At 41.5% G+C, this 20203-nt stretch overlaps 1 protein-coding gene across 2 annotated transcripts; it reads right to left on the reverse strand.

Moving 5' to 3' along the window:
• Positions 1 to 1713: 1713 nt before the first annotated feature.
• htatip2 (HIV-1 Tat interactive protein 2) lies at positions 1714 to 10128 on the reverse strand. 2 transcript variants are annotated; one of them, XM_076287014.1, is made up of 6 exons: positions 9924 to 10128; positions 5820 to 6003; positions 5625 to 5732; positions 4868 to 5005; positions 2488 to 2549; positions 1714 to 2286 (listed from the first exon to the last, which is right to left on the reverse strand). In XM_076287014.1, the coding sequence occupies exons 1-6, from the start codon at positions 10037 to 10039 to the stop codon at positions 2070 to 2072; spliced, it is 825 nt and encodes a 274-aa protein (XP_076143129.1). In that variant the 5' UTR covers positions 10040 to 10128; the 3' UTR covers positions 1714 to 2069. The 2 variants fall into 2 exon arrangements, with proteins under 2 accessions (XP_076143129.1, XP_076143130.1); XM_076287015.1 differs by having other exon boundaries at positions 10043 to 10118.
• Positions 10129 to 20203: the final 10075 nt, after the last annotated feature.

The raw sequence follows: 20203 nt of genomic DNA on the forward strand, positions 1-20203 counted from the left end.
CAAACTGACCTTTACACACACTCATGGGACAAATGCAAGCTACTGTAGAGTGCACCACCAGTCACCTGAGCTGACTTTTGTTTCTCACCTTTGAACACCCAACATGCACAGTATGATCTGATATGGGAGATGCTTCTGATATCTGAGGTCACATTTTAATGGCAGACGTGTACATGTGAAATGGTCAAGATTGGATCCTGCAGGAGTGAATGAGGTCTATGGGCCACAGGCTTAACTGGTTCGTAACCCTAGTCAACTGTGAACAGTAATTATTAAAGAGGAATCTCTGTGTGAGTTGTCTCTATGGCCCCCTTCTGGGACAGTGGGAAGTGAATCAGGTTACACGGTGTAACGGTCTGCTCTGTGTTGTGTTCATGATCGTTAATTGAATGCCTGAGTCTCAAAGTAGTTTTGCCGCAACTGTTTATTTGTTGTCTTGATGACAACAAGGAGTTATTTAGGACCTTCACAGGCTTGTCTGCATTCCAATTTAAGATCTTTGGTTATAATGTACCAGACACCTAAAGATAAAGATAACAGACACTCCTTGAGTATGTAGGGTAGCCCTTACAAAAAAAGAACTACAGTTCTTTATAAAACGGCAGTTCCTTGCAGTTCATTTGCAGGAATGCAATACTTGGATGTAAAATTGCATTGCACTTGAAACTGTGATGTTCTTTGGAAAGACTGTAGCATAACTGCAGTTTCGTGTCACATAACTGCAGTTATTTTTTGCAAGGGAAGGTCCTCGTCTTCACAAAAGAGAAACAATTCATGACAAGTGAATTCACACACAGGATCAGTGCGTTCATCAGATTTCACACATTGCAACAGTTCAATTAGGCTACTCCGGAAAATAGAATAGAATGTTATGATACATTTGGTCAATGCATAATTCTGTCTTTGGCATAGGCCTACAAACACTATTTGTCTTGTATATCAAATGTCAAATAAACATTTACTCACACATGACTATTTACAAATGTATAAGTATAAGTATATATACTTTTTTGATCCCGTGAGGGAAATTTGGTCTCTGCATTTAACCCAATCAGTGAATTAGTGAAACACAAACAGCACACAGTGAACACACAGTGAGGTGAAGCACACACTAATCCCGGCGCAGTGAGCTGCCTGCTACAATGGCGGCGCTCGGGGAGCAGTGAGGGGTTAGGTGCCTTGCTCAAGGGCACTTCAGCCGCAGCCCACTGGTCGGGGCTCGAACCGGCAACCCTCCGGTTACAAGTCCAGAGTGCTAACCAGTGGGCCACGGCTGCCCAAATGTCAGGTGTAACATGTCAATCTGCAAGATAATTCATTAACCAATGCTAAATAATTGTCATGAGCATGGTCCATGTATGGAAACTAGAACTGCACTTAACTCTCTCTCACACACACACACACAATAGCAATGCTTGTTACAACATACATTAATCGTGCAGCTTAATTGTTGTTCCTCAATTGTAAGACATCTTCCAAATACATAAATGTAAATGATAGAGCGGATAGTCATTCAAAACCCAATGTAGCGTTATCTTTAGTCAGGGGGAGATGGTTCATGTACCTGCTGGGCACTGCTGTAATATGATGATAATTTTATGATTGCATCTCTAAGAGAGTAGCAACAACATAATAGCAGCACGAGATGTCTTGCAGTAAAGCAGAAATAAATACTGAATGCATGAACTCAGAGCAAAAGTTACAGCAGTGGTGTAGTATTACAAAGTCTTTATTAACCAAATGAAAATGCAGGTAACATACCAATGTCTTGTATTATCCAAGGTTTAGCTGCCATGTAAGATTAGTGGCAATGTATATTATATATATATATATGCAAACAGTGGTAGTCAAATTATTAATGACATGGCAATATATTCATCTTTTCCCTTATACTATTATAAGAGAAAGCCTTTGAAGTGCGATGGAGTGAAATCATCACATATAAATATATTTATATTCCCTTTCAACAACATAAAAAGTGCATATCAGGCCTTGATCAGGCACAGATGTTATATATATATATTTTTTTTTTTTTAAAGTTTAACTGTATATAAATACAACAACTTTTTTCATTTCACCCCCAGTTTCCCAAGGTCATATATTGCCTTGTTCTCCAGGATTTCTACTTTCTTCTCTCCCTGGATAACAGTATTGGCCAACATGGCTCTGGCTACGGAAGTGATAGGAATGGACATTGCTGTCGGAAACGCACTAGAGAACGCACCAAGAAACTTCCTTGCCATCCATTCTGCTGGTCTGCTCTCCTGTCTGTCCACCAGGAGAACTCTGTGGAAACATTCAATGTGCAGAAAATTATTCGCTAGGGTGGAATAGAGTATAACCATGAAGGTCAATATTGTCAGGTATGATCAAATGCATAGAATATATTCCTTTATCAAATCAAGTCTATTCACCCAAACACTACTATAGTCCACATAGTTGTATCTCTAAGAAGCTTGATAAATGGGAGTGAGTAAGCTAACTTACGCAGGTCGGTAGATGGAATAGCGCTCAAAGTCCAATTGCTCAATATCAGCCTCTACCTGTCCCTGTTGAAACAAACAAACAAACAAACAAATTTCAACACCCAGATATAAGGAAATGCATCCACCTTAGCCATTAGGTTCAAAAGTACATTATTTATGCTATTATTTCCAGAACAGTGGTGATAATATCCCTCAGCAACAGACATCAAACACATTCCACCTGTAACAATCATGAAAGGTTAGACACCTGTAGGGATGTAACGATTACCGGTATAATGGTAAACCGCGATAAAAATGTTGACGATAACAATTATCGTTTTCATTTCAAATATCATAATTATCACGGTTGATTACCGCAGTGTGGAAACCGTGTGTTTAATCCTTCCTAGCTTCATCCGAGCCTGCTTTTGACATACAGTAGGCCTGGTACAATGAAACAAAACTGGTACCTTATTGATTCTGTTGTGTAATTGATGGTTTTAACTGTGATTCGGATTAGGCTACACCTGCTTATAAAAGGCGGAACATTTTCACCGCAAAACGTGCACTGTAGCCTATCATGTAGCCACTCTGCGTCTTTTTATGTTCACGTCCACATTAATTCCATTCCACTCACTTTATCAGGAGAATACAGTAGCCTAAAGTTTTATTTCTAACACTTACTTTGGTCTCACTCATTGGATCCAAATAACAGAAATGGCAAACTCCAAGTCGTGGTAGGATAAATTAAGCTATAAGCACATAGCCAATTAAACATGACCAAGAAAAAAAAAGTGAACGGGACACTTTTTGAAACTATTTCAGCTTGTGTAGGCCTATCAGTGCTTTCTGAACATATTGAACACAACACAAAAATACCACGATAATACCGAAAACCGTGATAATTTTCTTCCCTATAACCGTGATGTTAAATTTTCATACCGTTACATCCCTAGACACCTGTGCACCTACACAACATAAACAGTAAACTTATCATTCTGGGTAATTTCCCCTCATGTGTCCTATGGTTTGTGACTAAGGCTGTGTCCGAAACGGAAGGCTGCTGCCTGCTGCCTCAATGCCTTCAACTGTCTAACAAATCACTTGCCATAGCAGGCATCAAGGTGCCAGCTATGAACTTTGTTTCAGACAGCCTAGCAAGATATAACACCGTTGCCAGGTTACCGAATCGACAACTGATTTAATCAGTGGATCAGAGTTGAAGATGAGAGGTTCTAAAGATTTGTTAGTTGAAGAATACATGTTAGCTGCCTTCGGTACAACAAAGGTATCTTAGAAAGCAGAATTTCATACAAATATTTGATTGAGGCATGCCTTAATGCCTTGTTGCCACCAAATGCTACTTTAGAAGCAGAGATGTAAAACTTCAGAAAGTAAAAGTCCTGCCATGTATTGGTTTTACCTGTGCGCTTAGAACAGGTGATTTCACAAACTAGCTGATTTACCTGGCTTAAGATTTGTGCTAATTACAATCAGCTGATTAAGTGAATGGTTGGAACAAAAATGTGGCAGGACTTTTACTTTCTGAAGTCGGACTTTTAAGCATTGCAGAGACCGGCGCCGACATGAGTGCAGCGCACTCCACTTTCGACATTCGATTACTTTGACAACATTATTATCAATACAACCCCGCACATCAGTGCAGGTGGCGGCAGAGTTTGACGCTGGTGTGTGATGTTGTATTGATAATAATGGGGTCTAAGCAATCAAATGTCGAAAGCGAAGTTCGCCGCACTCATGTCGGTGCTAGTGTCCACAGCGCTTTACACCTCTGCTTAGAACAGTGTTTTTCAACCTTTTTTTTGTGCCACGGCACACTAACATCCTGTGTGAAGAAAAAATAAACATACCATAGCCTAAAAATTCAAATAATACACAGATATGGCCTTATTATGGCTTCTATGCAAGACCTGCTCAATAAAACAAGCGCCCTCTGTTTCATTTTTTGGTGACTATATCTAATTTAATTGTTGTTATGAACTGGATATGTGATGATTCTGTGAATACTGGATATGGGGCCCCCGTTGTACAATGCCTGCATACCACAAATAGTCCAATCATACAATCAATGAGAGCATGTGGTTATAAATTCTTTGATGCAACAGTTGCTTTTCTGGACCAGTGAGTGACATTTGGGTAATTTTCTGCGGCACACCTGATGATCTCTCACGGCACACTAGTGTGCCCCGGCACAGTGGTTGAAAAACACTGGCTTAGAAGGTAGGATTGTTTCCGTTTGGGACACAGCCTTAATGTACAATGGGGAATACTATTTCTAGAAGGTAAAAATCTGTTAAAATACTCAATATTAAAGTAAAAAATAGGAGTAATGTCTGTTTTATGATTGAAGTAATTTTGGATGTAAATGGTGAGAAACAGACCTTGACTTTGAGGTATAGGAAGCCACTTGTTTTGTCTGCGCCTTTCGACGACTCAAGATTGAAATGGGAGCAGCCTCCTGCCTTAGCGAGCTCTGCTGATTTGAGAACGTAGTCGTGGTCTACCCGAATGAAACCTTCCTGAAACATTACATAGATTACTTTCACATAGGAGTCATTCTGTGTCAAATCAGACATAATCCAGGAAAATGTTTGCTGCACCATCTCAGATTTTGCTCAAAGTTTGTCTACATAATGTTTAGGCCCCAAAACTAACACTTCTGAAATGTTCTTTGTTCAATTTCAATGTGTTCATATTATTTTCCTTTTGATTTTTACACACTCAAAAATGTCTTTGAAGCCACGTTTGGGCATTAATATTTTCAAAGGTAGTATTCCTAGCCTGACCAAACTTTATAGTAGGGGAGACAAACATGTTCTCAGTCAGTATAACTTGACCAGTAAGCGCTTTTACTGTATCCCCACTGATTTTATATAAGGCTCCAGATTCAGAACAAAGTGCAAAAAGAGTGCTATTGGGGGTACTACAAAGAGTGCTATTGGGGTTACTACAAAGAGTGCTATTGGGGTACTACAAAGAGTGCTATTGGGGGTACTACAAAGAGTGCTATTGGGGGTACTACAAAGTCGGTTTATGTACCCCACATGGCATCAAACTGTATTTTGTCGGCAAATACAATACAAATACATAATTCAAAAACTTTCAAAATCACACATAAAAATGAAATGACAAACTCACTGTTCCAGCTTTAGCTTTGGTTGTTCCCAAGCAACAATATCCCACATCGTGGCCTTGAAATGCTGCAGCATAGTCATCCAACTTATCAAAGTCAACAACCTCCTGAGCCTGTGCAAGAAGATATGGAGGTCCAATGAAACTACAATCATTTTTTGGAATAATGCATATAATGTTATGGATGGGCCTTTACATTACCACATTCTCAAAGGCTTTATCTTCAAATGTGAGCTGTCGTCTACCGATGAGTGTGATTCTGGAGAATAGTTTTCTTTCCACAATTTCTTTGAGCAGCGCTTTTCCTGATTCCCCAGAGGCACCAAGAATAAAACAGCTTTTATTTTTCCCCCTGTAGGTTTCATCTAATGTTTTCAGGTCCATGCTGGAAATCAAAACCAAAGTAGTCACATTTAGGTGTCATATGCATATTTTAACACTCAGAAACAATTTAACCATGGGAAACAGGAAAAATCAGGGAAAAGGCGCATGGATTCCGATATTTCCAGATCCAGATCATCTTTCTTCTCATCACAACAAGTCTGGGATAATTACAAGTCAGCACACGTCAGAGGCGATGTCATCACATCACCAAAAGTATTAGGCGTGTTCGACTTGAGGCAGATCTGTGCAGATCTGACTTGATGTGATGTATGCTGGGTTGAACACAATGCATACTGGGATGGACGCAATGCTTGCTGGTTAGAAATTCTGTCCGACTTCTGTCAGCCGGGGAGGGACTTACCACCGTGACACCATGTCACATGACCTTAAAATATCGCGGGAGTCTTAGGGTGCATTCAGAGCACCTCGGCATGACAAGGACCGCCCCCATGGCTACTTTGTTTTTCCGACAGCAAGTGTGTGCTTTGCCATCGCATGTGTGACAAACACGGATGCCACAACAAAGGTTAAAACATACACTCACTAATCCTAAACAAACAACTGTATTTGCTTAAAATATAGTGTAAGATGCTCGTGAAAGAAAGATATGCAGCTTTTCAAGTGATAAAAAGGGCAAATTCCCAAGTTCACATTAAAACTGTTGGACATGAAAGGCCACATGGACTACAAACGAACTACAACGTGACGACAAAAGTGATGACGAGCCCCTAACTGGGCAACTCTGTTAGCAAAATCTAGCCCCAGTTTCCGACCTCTGACTCACACATTAAGTGACGTGAATGACGCGGAATGATGATGTTTTCACTCGGAGAAAGGTTTTTCCGAAGCCCATGAACGCTAGGATAGCCTGCAGACAGATCTTGCAGTTGCCTTCCACGAGCTGCACGAGCTAAAACACGCCCTCATGACCTCAGTTCAAAGACGTGATAGGGCCATTTGGGAGGAATGTCCTCATGACGATTTTGACGGGAGTCTCATGGTGCTTCCTTATGTTGGAATATGCGAAAATAAACAGAAATCGAAGGGATACCTTCTTATACGTGATTTCTTCAACAATGGTAGGCTAGCCTACTGACAGTGTGAAAGGTTGCTAGGTAACTATAAACAAACTCAAAGATCGTAATTCTTGATTTCGCTTGCAAACTGAAGGTTTTATGCGTTTACTAAACAAAGATTATGGAAATTAAACACCACTTTTCCATCAAAAAGCTTGTTGTAAAAGGCATAACTTGTTAGATTTAAGAACTAGGTTCGCTAGCTCTGTGTGTTATGAGCAAAGAATCTTTGGTTATGAGTCCCATAGAACAACACTGCCATCTACTGGATTAGAAAGTGTCAGCAGGCTACTTGTGGATCTGGGTGGCTTCTCTGCGCAAAGTTTGTCTCAAAAACACGTGATCCACAAATGCTGATCCACAAATGCGAAAACGAAAACTGTGTGTGCTGGTGATCCACAAATGCAAAATTAGATTTCACAAAGGCAATTTTCAGTTTTACAAATACACATCTACAATTGTGAAAACCAATTTACAAGTTACAAATATTATTTTTTTATTTGTGGATGTCAAAACACCAATGCAAGTCAAGAAATATTTGTGGATGTCACCATCTACTGGATTGCGATTTCTGTGTGCCGGTGTTCCAGTTTAGATGGTGAGCAGTTTAACAGGTGATATTTGCATAAAATCAGTGAATATTCAACAAGACCCTGCCTACTTCTTAATCTGCTCTGCCTCCAATAGTGCAGGTTTATATTAGGCTACATTTTCACGAAGTGTTTGCAAGTGAGACAATATAACGGATATCGCTGAAAACATCACCAGTGTATGTCTAATACATGTCCGTTTAAGCATTATCCACAAATATGACACATACTGAATGAATGGAAAAAAAATAAAACTAGCGATCTAGCTGGGATTCGAACCACGCATGGACAAGAAAGTTGATTGGATGAGCTTCTACATTGCCTATACCACTACACTAAGAGCCGCTGAAATTGATGCCAGATTTCTATGTATATATTGAACTGTTAGTCAAAGTTAACACAGGTTAACATAAGTGAGAAATATATGCCCATGTTAACTGGTGCCATCACAATTTAACATGGGCATATGCAAGCCTCAAAACAACAAAATAGGTTCATCTTTGCCTCACATACCAAAACTGATGTACAACAAACTGGCATGTCCCACTAACACTTTATTCCGTTTTGGGGGTTAATAATATGAAATACGTCAGTCATGTGCAAAAATTATCATAACTTAGTGTCATGTCTCGGTGAAGTTATGCAGTGAGCTGTCTAATGATTTGAAGTGAACACATGAAACTTATTTTTTCCGAGTTAAATATTATTTAATTTGTTGGTCCTAATTTGACGACACAAAATGGTTATCATGGTAGCATATATTACAAAACTTTGATGTAGCTAGAGAGTTTGATGACAGATGTTGCTGTTTCAGATTCCCACGTAGCCTAAATTAGAAAATAGTTTAGCCTACTTACTGCTCGTTCAGCAGCCTGTTGCAAAACATTCACTTAGCCTAGATGTTTGCTATAATGAATATCTTGATCAATTGACAAATAAGCTGTCACAAGACAACATAGACCTACATTCATTTAATAGGAACATCATGCTATTGCATAGATACAAAATAACCAGTGGTGCAATTGGTTAGCAGTGTGGACTATTGCTGCTAGCTTGCTATTTTAGTGAGCAGTTCGAGGCCCAAGTGATCTTCATAATTTTTGCTTTCTGCACAAAAAACGAGCAACGTCTGATGGGGTCATTTGTTACTGTTTGTGATGCAAAATTACTGAGGCAAAATTAATCTGCATTATTCAAGGCATGCATTCGCTGTGTTTGCTCATGTTATAGGCTATCACCAGTTAACATGGACATCAGGATAGCTAGTAAGCTAGTAGTCTAATAGACTAATAACAAGTGTTGCTCTCTGTGGCGTAGTGGTGGTAGTGCTTACTACTAAGAACATTTTGCCTCAGTGAGACTCATGTTCGAAACCCAACAAAACCTTCGCTGATTTACTTTGACACATTTCCTGTTTGCACAACATTTTGTGTGGATGCTTAAGCAGACATGCATTATAGGCTACATAGCGATTCCCGCATGTTTTCGGCAAGATTTTGCTTCATATTCTGTCGTGCACTGCAGGCTTGTGAAATTGTGAATCTCCAGCACTGGAAGGGCGGAAGCAGAGCAAAGCGTTGTTAACAAGTAGGCAGGGTCTTGTTGAATATTCACGGATTTTATGCAAATATCACAAGTTAACCTGCTCACCATCTAAACTGGAACACCGGTGAATTAAAGTAGGCCTATTTATGTGTGGATTTGTGTGACTTTCATGTGAAGAAAGTCTCAAAAACAGTAACTTTGGAAAGCGAAGAATGCGTGTGCTGGTGATCCACAAATGCAGAATCACATTTCATAAATGAAATTTTCAGTTTTACAAATGGCATTTTATTTACAAATGCACATCTATATTTGTAAAAATCAATATACGAGTTACAAATATGATTTTTTTATTTGTAGATATCAAAACACACATGCAAATCAAGAAATATTTGTGGATCCCCCTCTGCGCATATACAAATATTATTGAGACAAATTTAGCTCCATATCTGAAGTATCGTTTACGTAGAAAGCCAGACCAAGTCAGATCTGCCTCAAATCGAACACGCCTAATGAGTCCGACCGACCGGGAAAGAATCTTTGATAAAAATTGAACACATTTGGATACATTTATTAGGTTATTTTACAGCGGTTAGATTGTAGCAAACGTTGGTAAAAGACAAACTAGTGATTAACCTCTAGTCCCATGTCTCTCCACCAGATGCTAAACTCAAAGATTGTAGCTGCTGTGTTGTCAGCGTCGGTAAGCTTACCTTGAAACGTCAATGGATTCTGAATTTTCTAAAACCTGTAAAGCGGCGGCGATTAAAACAACTAAAAGAGCTAAAAAACAAGAAACTCTACCACAAATGCTCTCAAACAGGTTCATCACCTCCAATCAAACAGGGCAGTCAAACATGAGATACTCCCATTCGTCCCATTCCCATGAGAAACCAACTTCCTGGTTAGTGCGCCTCAGCATTTGGGCATGCGCACAACGCTTGCGTGCAGTTCCTGCAGTTTCTCGAGAGTGAGGCGTGTTCGACTTGAGGCAGATCTGTGCAGACAGAGAATAGGCGAGTTCGACTTGCGGCAGATCTGTGCAGATCTGACTTGATGTGATGCATGCTGGGTTGAACACAATGCATACTGGGATGGACGCAATGCTTGCTGGTTAGAAATTCTGTCCGACTTCTGTCAGCCGGGGAGGGACTTACCACCGTGACACCATGTCACATGACCTTAAAATATCGCGGGAGTCTTAGCCTGCAGACAGATCTTGCAGTTGCCTTCCACGAGCTGCACGAGCTGAAACACGCCCTCATGACGGCAGTTCAAAAACGTGATAGGGCCATTTGGGAGGAATCTCCTCATGACTATTTTGACGGGAGCGAAAATAAACAGAAATCGAAGGGATACCTTCTTATACGTGATTTCTGCAACAATGGTAGGCTTGCCTACTGAAAACGTTTGGATATTCTGCTATTTTCTGCTGTTGGCTAAATAGATAGACACACATATAGGGAAAACACTTGATATTGAATTTATGTGCTACAATGCAGGCCTGTTAACTGTACGACAACAGTGGTTTATTTAAACTACATCATAAGAATTTATTTCGTCAGTCATCATGCTCATTTTAATGAGTAAGAATGAAAGTTCTGCTGTATTTATTGCAAAAAAAATTCCGCGATATCTCCTGCGAGTCACGTCAGGCAGACTGTAGCCTGTCTGTCCGGGATGAGTTGCCCTCTGTTGTAGCTCCTCCCGGCTAGCCTCTTAAGATCACATTTACGTAGAATGTTTACGTAGAATGTTGTTACGTTGTCATTCGGAAAAACAACCTGTCTGTTTTGTGCAAGGACAAAAACATCTAGCGACAGGGACGTTGGAACCAATTTCATCAAAATCATCAGGTCAGACATTGATATACTGTAGGCTAAACAGGGATTCGGGGGTTTCTCCCCTGATAATTTTTTTTCTGACCAGTCTTCTTCAATTCTGACTGACCAGTCTTCTGTCTGACTCACGTCAACATTATCCCATGCAAGGCCTGCCTATGACAGTTTACTCTGTAAGTATTTTCTAATGAACAATGCACAAGGCAGCACTATTTTCTATTTCAAAACTACAAAGTTACACATTATTGTGTGTGGAGGGGGTTGATTGCAAAAGAGTGGATATGTTTCAAAGTTTTTACTGTTGACAGACATTGTGACTAAAGAAAACCAAGGCTTTTACAGCATTGTGCAAATGAAAAATGACCAATATACCATAAAACACCCTTTGGTCAGAGCTGTGCACCACTGTACACCTTTCATACATCCTGACATTCCCGTCTGTCAGGTCACATGCAGACTATGACAACTAGTTATGACAGCTAGTTCAACACATTTGCATACAGTGTTTCCCACAGAATTGGATTAAATTTGTGGCGGTAGGTGACTTGGACAACGGGGGGGTATTAAGATCGTCTTGGTAGTGTATAGGTCTAATTGAGTGCCTCACATAAGGCGTTCGTGAGTAGGCTAACACAGTTAAAAGGCTGCTGATGTGTGGATGCAATTCATAACGTTTTCTACATAGTTAAAATAAAGGGTGTACTTCTCCTTGGGACAAGCACTTTGGAAAACACTTTTCCATTTACATCGGGATTTTGTAAACATTCAGTGTCAGTCAATAAAATGAGCCCTTCAACGAAACAAGCAGCTGTAAGTAGGCTACGCACAGGGCTGCCAACTTTTCAAAAAACCTTGGAGTGAGATTTGGTGGGTCCAACCCAAATTTTGCTGCGGAAATTTTTGTTTGGCTCATTCAGGACCAGGCATGGACGGATTATGAACTTTCGGGCCCCTGGGCCCACATGTATTAAGGGCTCCCCACTAATTGTCGCATATGTGGAAGGGGGTTTGGGGGTCTTCCCCCAGAATTGAATGATTCCAAGCAAAGGCTTGGGCTTCAGGGCCCCCTGACACCTTGGACCCATGGGTCTGGGCCCGGAAGGCCCGTGCAGTAATCCATCCCTGGGACCAGGGTCCCAGAGTTAAATTAACATTGGTATCAAAGGGATCTAACCTACTACTAGGACCATGGGCGTCGAAGGCATTCTGAAAGTGGGTGGGACATTTTAGCGGGGGGTATGGGGGTCCTCCCCCAGAAAAATGTTTTTGGACTAGATGCAATTTCCTGAATTCTGGTACATTTTAACAGGTTATTTAGATACTTCTATATAACAAAATAAAGCCAGCCTACGAAATTAATAAAAAGTAAATCATGCATAATTTAAAAATAACTCAATATATAGGCTACTTGGCTACGCAATAAGGCTTCCATTATAGCACTGCGGACCTTCAATGAACGCATGAAAGGTTTGTTTGAAATCCCAACACTATTTCAACTACATACGTAATAGTGATCATCAAATACCTCCCCAGATTTCAGTGCCCATCAGTCCCAACATTTAACAATATAATCAAACAGTCCAAAAGTAAATTAAATATCAAACTAAACCGAAAATGTCATGCTTTTGAAGGCCTACCAGTATGCTGCTCCAAGAAACGCATGTCTCAAAATAAAACTCAAAGGGCTGTCTCGAATACAATCCTGCCCCTAAAGCAGGGACGGATTAAACAAATATGGGCCCCTGTGCACAATATCAAAAAAGGCCCCCCCTCCCCCTGACCGCGACGCGCGCGGGCGCGTTTGCGCATGCGCGTGCAAGTGACGTGCGCGTGCAGCCAGCGCTTCTCTCTTTGTTGTCGCTGTGCAGGCTGGTGCACAATTGCACACAATGAACATGTAGGCCTAGTACATTATGCAGTGTTTCCCATACATTCACTAATCTGTGGCGGTGCGCCATTAAATCAAAATCGGCCGCCACATATTAATATTCTATGTTTAATTTAATTTAATTTAAATTTAATTAAATATAAAATCAAATCCTTGCATTGCCATTGAGCTGCGCTATTTACGCACCCAGCCTTTCCTTACCCCGCCCCGCTCTCTCTCGTAGCCTGCTGCCCCTCCTCTGCATGTGCATTTAACAAAATATTCACGATTGTTGTTGCCACATAGAAGCATTGCATAGAAGATCTGGCTAAATTGCTATTAAATCCGCTTAGCATCGCAGCTGCATTTAAGTGAACTCTGCTAAGGTCTTATCACAACATAGTAGGCTACATTGAAGAGACTAAACTAAGGGACTGTTCGTTACAAACGGGGCCACCGGAGGAAAATAGGGGAGGGTCATGTCTTTTTATTCTTTGTTGAGGGGAGGGTCACCTAACTTTTTTTGTCTAGGAGGGGGGTCACCCATCGTTTGTATTGAAAACCGCAAAAAATCAAAGTGGCTTGTTTGATTGTTGATTTCCAGACATGTGGACTCGAGTCACATGACTTGGACTCGAGTCAGACTCGAGTCATGATTTTAATGACTTCAGACTCGACTTGATAAAATTCGGCATGACTTGCGACTCGACTTGGACTTGAATACTATTCACTCGAGACTTGACTCGGACTTTGCCTCTTTGACTTGTAATGACTTGACATGTCTCGAGTCAAAAAAGTCTCGCCAGTCACCCCAGAGATGCTTTCACCTCGCAACGAGAAAAACAAAACACATAGTGGACACAAACAGGAAGAGCACAGTGATCAGTGCTGCTGTTACCACCACACGCATCACGCACTGTGTGTAGGGCACCAAGAGACAGAGGAAGGACCAATATTAAATCAATATTAGCTTTACTGCAAACTGATTTGCATTCTTGTTAGAGAACGTTTACAATGTCAAAATGTATCAACAGCATGTTACATAAAGATGATACGTTTCGGGTCCTCTCCATTAAGATCCAACTTGAACATATGCTAGCCTACTCCATTTAATTGAGAACGCGTCTCAGCGCGCAAGAAAGGGAGAGAAACGTAGGCCTATGAAGGGAAATCGTGAAGGAAACAAAGACGAGATTAGAGGAAATTGCAGATTTATCCGGTACTCACTACTGTTATAAACTGTGAGAGCCAGGGCACTTTGACATAGGCTGCACTCACTGTGATTTGGAAAATGGACAAGTATATGAAGAGTTGTCTTTGCCTTTGTGTAATGGAACTGTGAGTCTTCAATAATTCGTTTACGTGATATTATCATTAGCACATGATATTATGCCGATTGAAACGCATTCCACGTAGCTAGGTGGCTACTGGCTATACCAAGCTTATAATTCACTTTTAATTACAAACAGAAAATGTCTAGCAAGCATCATGTCATTACATGCTTTTATTTCCAAAGGAAAGAAAGCTGTTTGTGCCAAATTAATATCATGCTTATCATTGTTAATATTGTGCTATACATGTGGCACCAACAATGTTAGAGTTTGTGGACTAGCCATAGCTATATTTGAATGGAGCTGGTAAAAAAAGATCATTAGGAGAACGTGTGGACAGTGGCACACAATGGGCTTAAAGTGACAGTGCACCTTTTACAAATGAGTTAAACAGCATCACATGTATAGTATTTAAGAAATGAATGCTTTAAAACAAAATTACTTTGTCATTATTATCCTTTAAATAATATAGAAGTGTTTTACTTTTATTACCTTTGTGGTTACTCAGTAATAAAAGTGATTTATGCTGTATTTAATATGGCATATAAGAAGCTTAGTCTTTAGGGAAAAAATGTACTTTTTAATCGCAATTAATCTAGATTAATTCATTTCAAAATATGAGATGAATTAGTTATTTTTTTAATCGTTTGACAGCCCTAATAAAAGCGTAAAATATTTAACTGCAGCAATTTACTAATGTAGCCTATGTGACGATTCTTCTCGTCACCATTTATTGTAATCATTAACCATGACCTTGGCTTCCCTTATGAGTCGCCACTGGCAGACAGCCTAATAAATTGTTTGCAGGCAAATCTGTGGCCTAACACAGTGAAATGCCATCAGTCAAATTATTATTCATCCTTACAGTGGACGCCACAATTTGGAAAAAAAAAAATATATTTGCTGCTGTGCTGAGTGTCTTGTAGCTATCCGTTTTGTACAGATTACCCATTACCCGATTATGCACATGCATATATCGTAAAAGATTTCAAGACAGAACCATTGAACATATTTTATTCTGTATTTATAAAAAACATACTGTAGATTAGATTGATGTCTTAAAATTATGATCGATAGTCTAATAATGGCATTATTAAGTGAAGAGTACCTGATGACTTGTTCAGGACTTGAAAAAGGTTGGGACTTGGACTTGGACTCGACTTGGCTTTGAGGTGACTTGGACTTGGACTCGACTTGCCCTTCTCTGTCTTTACTTGGGACTTGACTTGGACTTGACTGCTAAGACTTGGGACTTACTTGTGACTTGCCAAACAGTGACTTGGTCCCACCTCTGTTGATTTCTGTCGCCATATAAAGTTCTCTTTCCATAGCTCTGTCAACATTGAACAATGAAAATAAGGGAGATTTCCCGGGTTTCTCACGCAAAAGACGGGTTGGAGCAACAAAGTAGCCTACTTTATTCACGCCTGTAACAGCCTATATCCATTTGGTCAACTTTATCCAGCCCTAAAAAAGCTAAATTTAACTTTGGTTTACCGTGTAGCCTAACTTTAAACAGTGTGCATGCTTAACATAAAGCATACTTGTGCTTCATTCATCCACACATCCAGCTCCTAACGTTTTGACAAGCATTTCTACCAATTGACCTTGTTCCTGCCCATCTCTAGCTTTGCTGTCTCCATCCTTTCTGTTTTTGTTGTTTGCAAAAAAATATATAGTAGGCCCTATTTATTGGTAACCAGCAACAAGTGCAATTTGTTAATCGCTCTCTCTCCTGCCAACAAAAATGTGTTACGTTCCAAGTAGCAGTGCGTAATTCTGCTTCATAAAGTTGAACAAATACGTTGGTCATATAAATAGCCAGTTTATGGTCAGTATTGTATTATACAGTGTTGGTAAGTTATGGTAGGCCAACTTGGAGTGAATATACAGGGGGAATTCTTTGTCTACTAGCTGAGTAGCCTGGTAGGTGCGCACGTAGAACGGCCGAACACTGCAAGCGCCAATGAATCTTGCTCTCACGACAACCACGTCGTTAACTTAAATAGGCCTAGGTTAACATCACTCTGAGTTCGCATTCAAGCAAGCAAAACGATGATTTGAATACATCTGTTTCACTGGAAGGGCAAAGGGTAACAAAAGGACAACACAGAGACAGGCCAGAATGCAGGACTAATGTTATGAGAGTACAGTATGGGATATTCTACGGGAAAATATTAAAACGGCAAGACAGCGAGGAAAAGTTCAAATGATAAACCCGGAAAAAGTTGGCATGTTAGGTATTTTTCGGTCCCTGTGATTATTTGTGAAATTGTGCAAACGTTTTCAAGTCATTTGAGAAGGAAGGAGTGTAGCAAGCTCCCAAATTGACGCTCGTCTAAGAAATTAAGTTTTGGATAATGTTCAGCTTCGGCAGCTTTACAATGACTGAGGAAGCCTAGAGACGAGTCCATAGCAACAAGTTCATGTGTTGAATTTGTTATTACCAAGTGTGCTTTGTTGAATGGTCTCAATGTTTTATTGTTTTATTTCATGTGAATACTTAGGCTACAGTAACTTATTTAAGTAGCCAGGCTGCAGTTGCAGGAAGTGCATTTAGATTTCCATGCTTATTGTGTTTCCACAACAATGTTAGTGAATAAATCTACTGAAATGGCCACCATCTTGGTGAAGTGTGATGTGTAAGATCAGAAAGCAGAGGTTGATTTTAGAACGGTAGTCTCTAGGCGATGTGTGTTCATAGCACTTAAAAGTGTGGGCGGAAGGTATCGACAAATGGCCGGGGAGGATCATGTCTTTTTTGAAAATGCTGCTGGAGGGTCGTTGAAAATGTTCTAGCAGGCAGGGGTCATGCAACATTTGATTGAAGCACTCGAACAGTCCCTAAGTTAAGTTATGCAGTAAGTCAGTATCTCAAGGCTAACGTTAGAATACTGTTTGGATGTCGAATTTAGCATGCGTACATGACAACTCTCACGCATTGGCCGTGAGACACACGCATTTGATTAGTTTCACACACTCACACGCCACACCCCCGATTTCTCACGCTGAAGTGTCAACCCGGTCGGTCAGATGCCTGAAAAATGAGTTTAGCCTATCTATAGATCTACCTGTTGAGCGGTGCTTTCAGAGACGGTGAGAGGGTTCAATAGCACCCCCTGTCTGTGGAATTTTCTACATTTTCTCTCATTTGTAGGGTTGGGTATCGTTTGGGTTTTATCCGATACCGGTGCTAAATCGATACTGTAACGTTTAATGCACACGACACCAACGTTGTTCAATGGCAGCTTTATTGGCTCACGAACGAGGGCAGGGACTCAGACACAGCTGCGCCACGCTGCTAGCAATCCAGTTCGGGCGTGCTAGCAGCCACGTGGCCGACCCGCTCGTCACCAGCTCCCTCTCAGCAGCCGCCCTCAGGCTGCACTTTCCGCGGCGTGTCACCACGGCACTCCTCCTCTCCAGACGGGGCCCTAGGTGGCCTTACAACCGTCGACACTGTACCAAGCACCGGGGTTCGAGGGGGGCCAGATGAAGCTGCACCAACGCCACTCCGCTCCGTCGAGTCGCCGACCAGGACAGACAGGCACCGACTCCACAGCAACCGGACCGCGCTGAGCTCTCCCGCTGCAGCTACCGTCTTCGGCGTCCCTCCTCGTGTTGCCATCTCGCAGAGCCGCACTGCTCTGTTCCCGGCCCGTTCCACTCCTTCGCGGCCTCGGCGAAGGCACGACCCCCGAGATGGTCGTGCTATCGAACTCCACACAACGAACTTTTTTTTTTTTTTTTTTTTTTTTTTTTTTTTAAAGGCGCCGGCCAACAGGCCAACTAGAACTAGCACCTAGCACTGCACGGTGCCCCTCACACGCACCCAAAAGTTAAAACACACAAAAACAGTCACACTCTAGAGGGCCTTTCTGACGAAGCTGCCCCACCGTCGTGAGTTCGCTGCCCTCAGCGGCTCCGCCAACCGTCCATCGTCTAGGAACCTCTTCCTCGCCGCACTCCCTCGGCTCTGCTCACGCGTCGCGGCTCGCAGCGGAGTCAGCGCCCAGGCCAGCGTCGTCTTCTCCGCGAACGCTTCTTCAGGCCCCTCTTCCGGCAAGAACTTCTCCCATGGCTGCAGGCAGCTCCAGACGATAGCTCCACTCCTCCGTCGGCTGTAGCGATAGAAGGCCCCGAGCTTTTTAGTAGCCCTTACAAGGGCTCTCCCTGGATCCTCTTGCGTGGGCCTCCACCCAGTGGTATGGTCTTCCGCTCCCCGCTTCTCTCGCTGGGCTGAGGCCATGTTCGAAAGTCGCTTCTGACACCAATGTAACGTTTAATGCACACGACACCAACGTTGTTCAATGGCAGCTTTATTGGCTCACGAACGAGGGCAGGGACTCAGACAGATTACAATACACACAGGGAAACACACATACTACACCAACAGGGGAGGTCCAGCCCCCCACACGAAAAGGAACACACATGAGGGATAACTAAAAAGGGAAACAGGTTACGATAAAAACACCAACTTTACACTTCTAACTTAGGGGAAATACGACATAAACCCCCAGATTGTTCACCCTCGTGTCCCAGCATGCCTTTCGCTAGAGAACGCTAACACAGTCTTTATGCGCCGACGCTACATAACCTTTAAAACGGTGCCGGTTCCGAAACGGTGCCTGAACCGGTACTTTGTTTTTAAAATGTTTTAAATTAAAATGGTCTAAAGCATGAATTGCTTTTTTATTGATGAGACAAATTTGAACATGAAATTGAACTGTTATATTCAATTTACTATCAATATCTCATTGCTCCTATGAATAATACTGTAATGATCTGAGCCTAGCTGTTATGACTGTACTCCCATAATGCTTTGCGTGTGCGTGTGTAATGTTGATGTTGGTTCTGGTGTGAGTAATGGCGTTTACTTTGTCATGTATGTGTTAACTGGTATAGTCTTTCTTTATGTTGTACCTCATGTGTTTACCCCGTGTATTGTATGTGACTACCCTGTTTGTGTATCGTGCTTGTTTAATTGATCTCCCTTGTGTTGCCTGTTTGGGTTCGTTCGTGTGTTTTGGTGCATAACCAATAAAAACCATTCTGAGACAACTTTGCAAGATTGTTACAATACATTTAAATGTTAAAACAGCTTGCCATGCATGCACACACAATAGTAAGCTTTCAAGTTTACCCAGTGTAGGCGGTTTGCCATAAGGTATGTTAAAACCGCTTGCCATAAAACTGCCAGGTCATGGACAACGGCATTTGCAAGCAAGCTAAGGCAGTGTTTCCCAAACTTTTTTTCTGGCGACCCACTTTTTAAAAATGACAGACCATCGCGACCCATTTCACTTCAAATCTACCCTGCAACCACCAATATTGTTTTAGGCCACAGGTTCTCCAACTTTTCTATGCCTCCCCCAACCATACATTGCTATAGGATCCCTGCTTTGAACACGGTTGTGTTGCATTTTGAGCACCATCAGCGTGAAAAGTTGGAAATGACTACTGAAAAGATACGTTTTAATGCGCATCCGAGAGTAGGGAAAATTTCATGTTGTGCAGTCGTCATTCGTCAGCATAGTAAGCTGTTCCTGTATTTCTAAAAAGAAATGTTGTAGGCTACGTTGCGTTGCAGACAAATGGGTCCATAACACTGTGGACGTCAATTCCAATGTAAACAGCAAATAACTCAAGTCGTTATATTGTATTGTTGTATTATATTATATTGTATAGTCGTTATATCAGAACAAGAGGCGTTTGCGCAATAGCCGGAAGAATGCGCCTTTACTTTGGAGTTAGCGAGGTAGAAAACGAGAGGAATAGTGTTTAAAACAGGGGCGTAGATTTGGGTGGCGACCGAAGGACGTGTCCCCACCAATGTCAAATTACGACTGAAATGTCCCCACCAATATTCAGGTTGAAATGGGGGAAAAAGCGCTCACATGCGCTACACAAAGAGTTAAATCATTTCTCACTTCAGTGCTGCGGATCATCTCGTA

Source organism: Alosa pseudoharengus, unplaced genomic scaffold, assembly GCF_046254945.1.
Source record: "Alosa pseudoharengus isolate Yale_2024_CS ecotype anadromous, Long Island Sound unplaced genomic scaffold, YU_APseudo_1.1 YU_APseudo_1.1_scf_16, whole genome shotgun sequence".
Taxonomy (NCBI): domain Eukaryota; kingdom Metazoa; phylum Chordata; class Actinopteri; order Clupeiformes; family Clupeidae; genus Alosa; species Alosa pseudoharengus.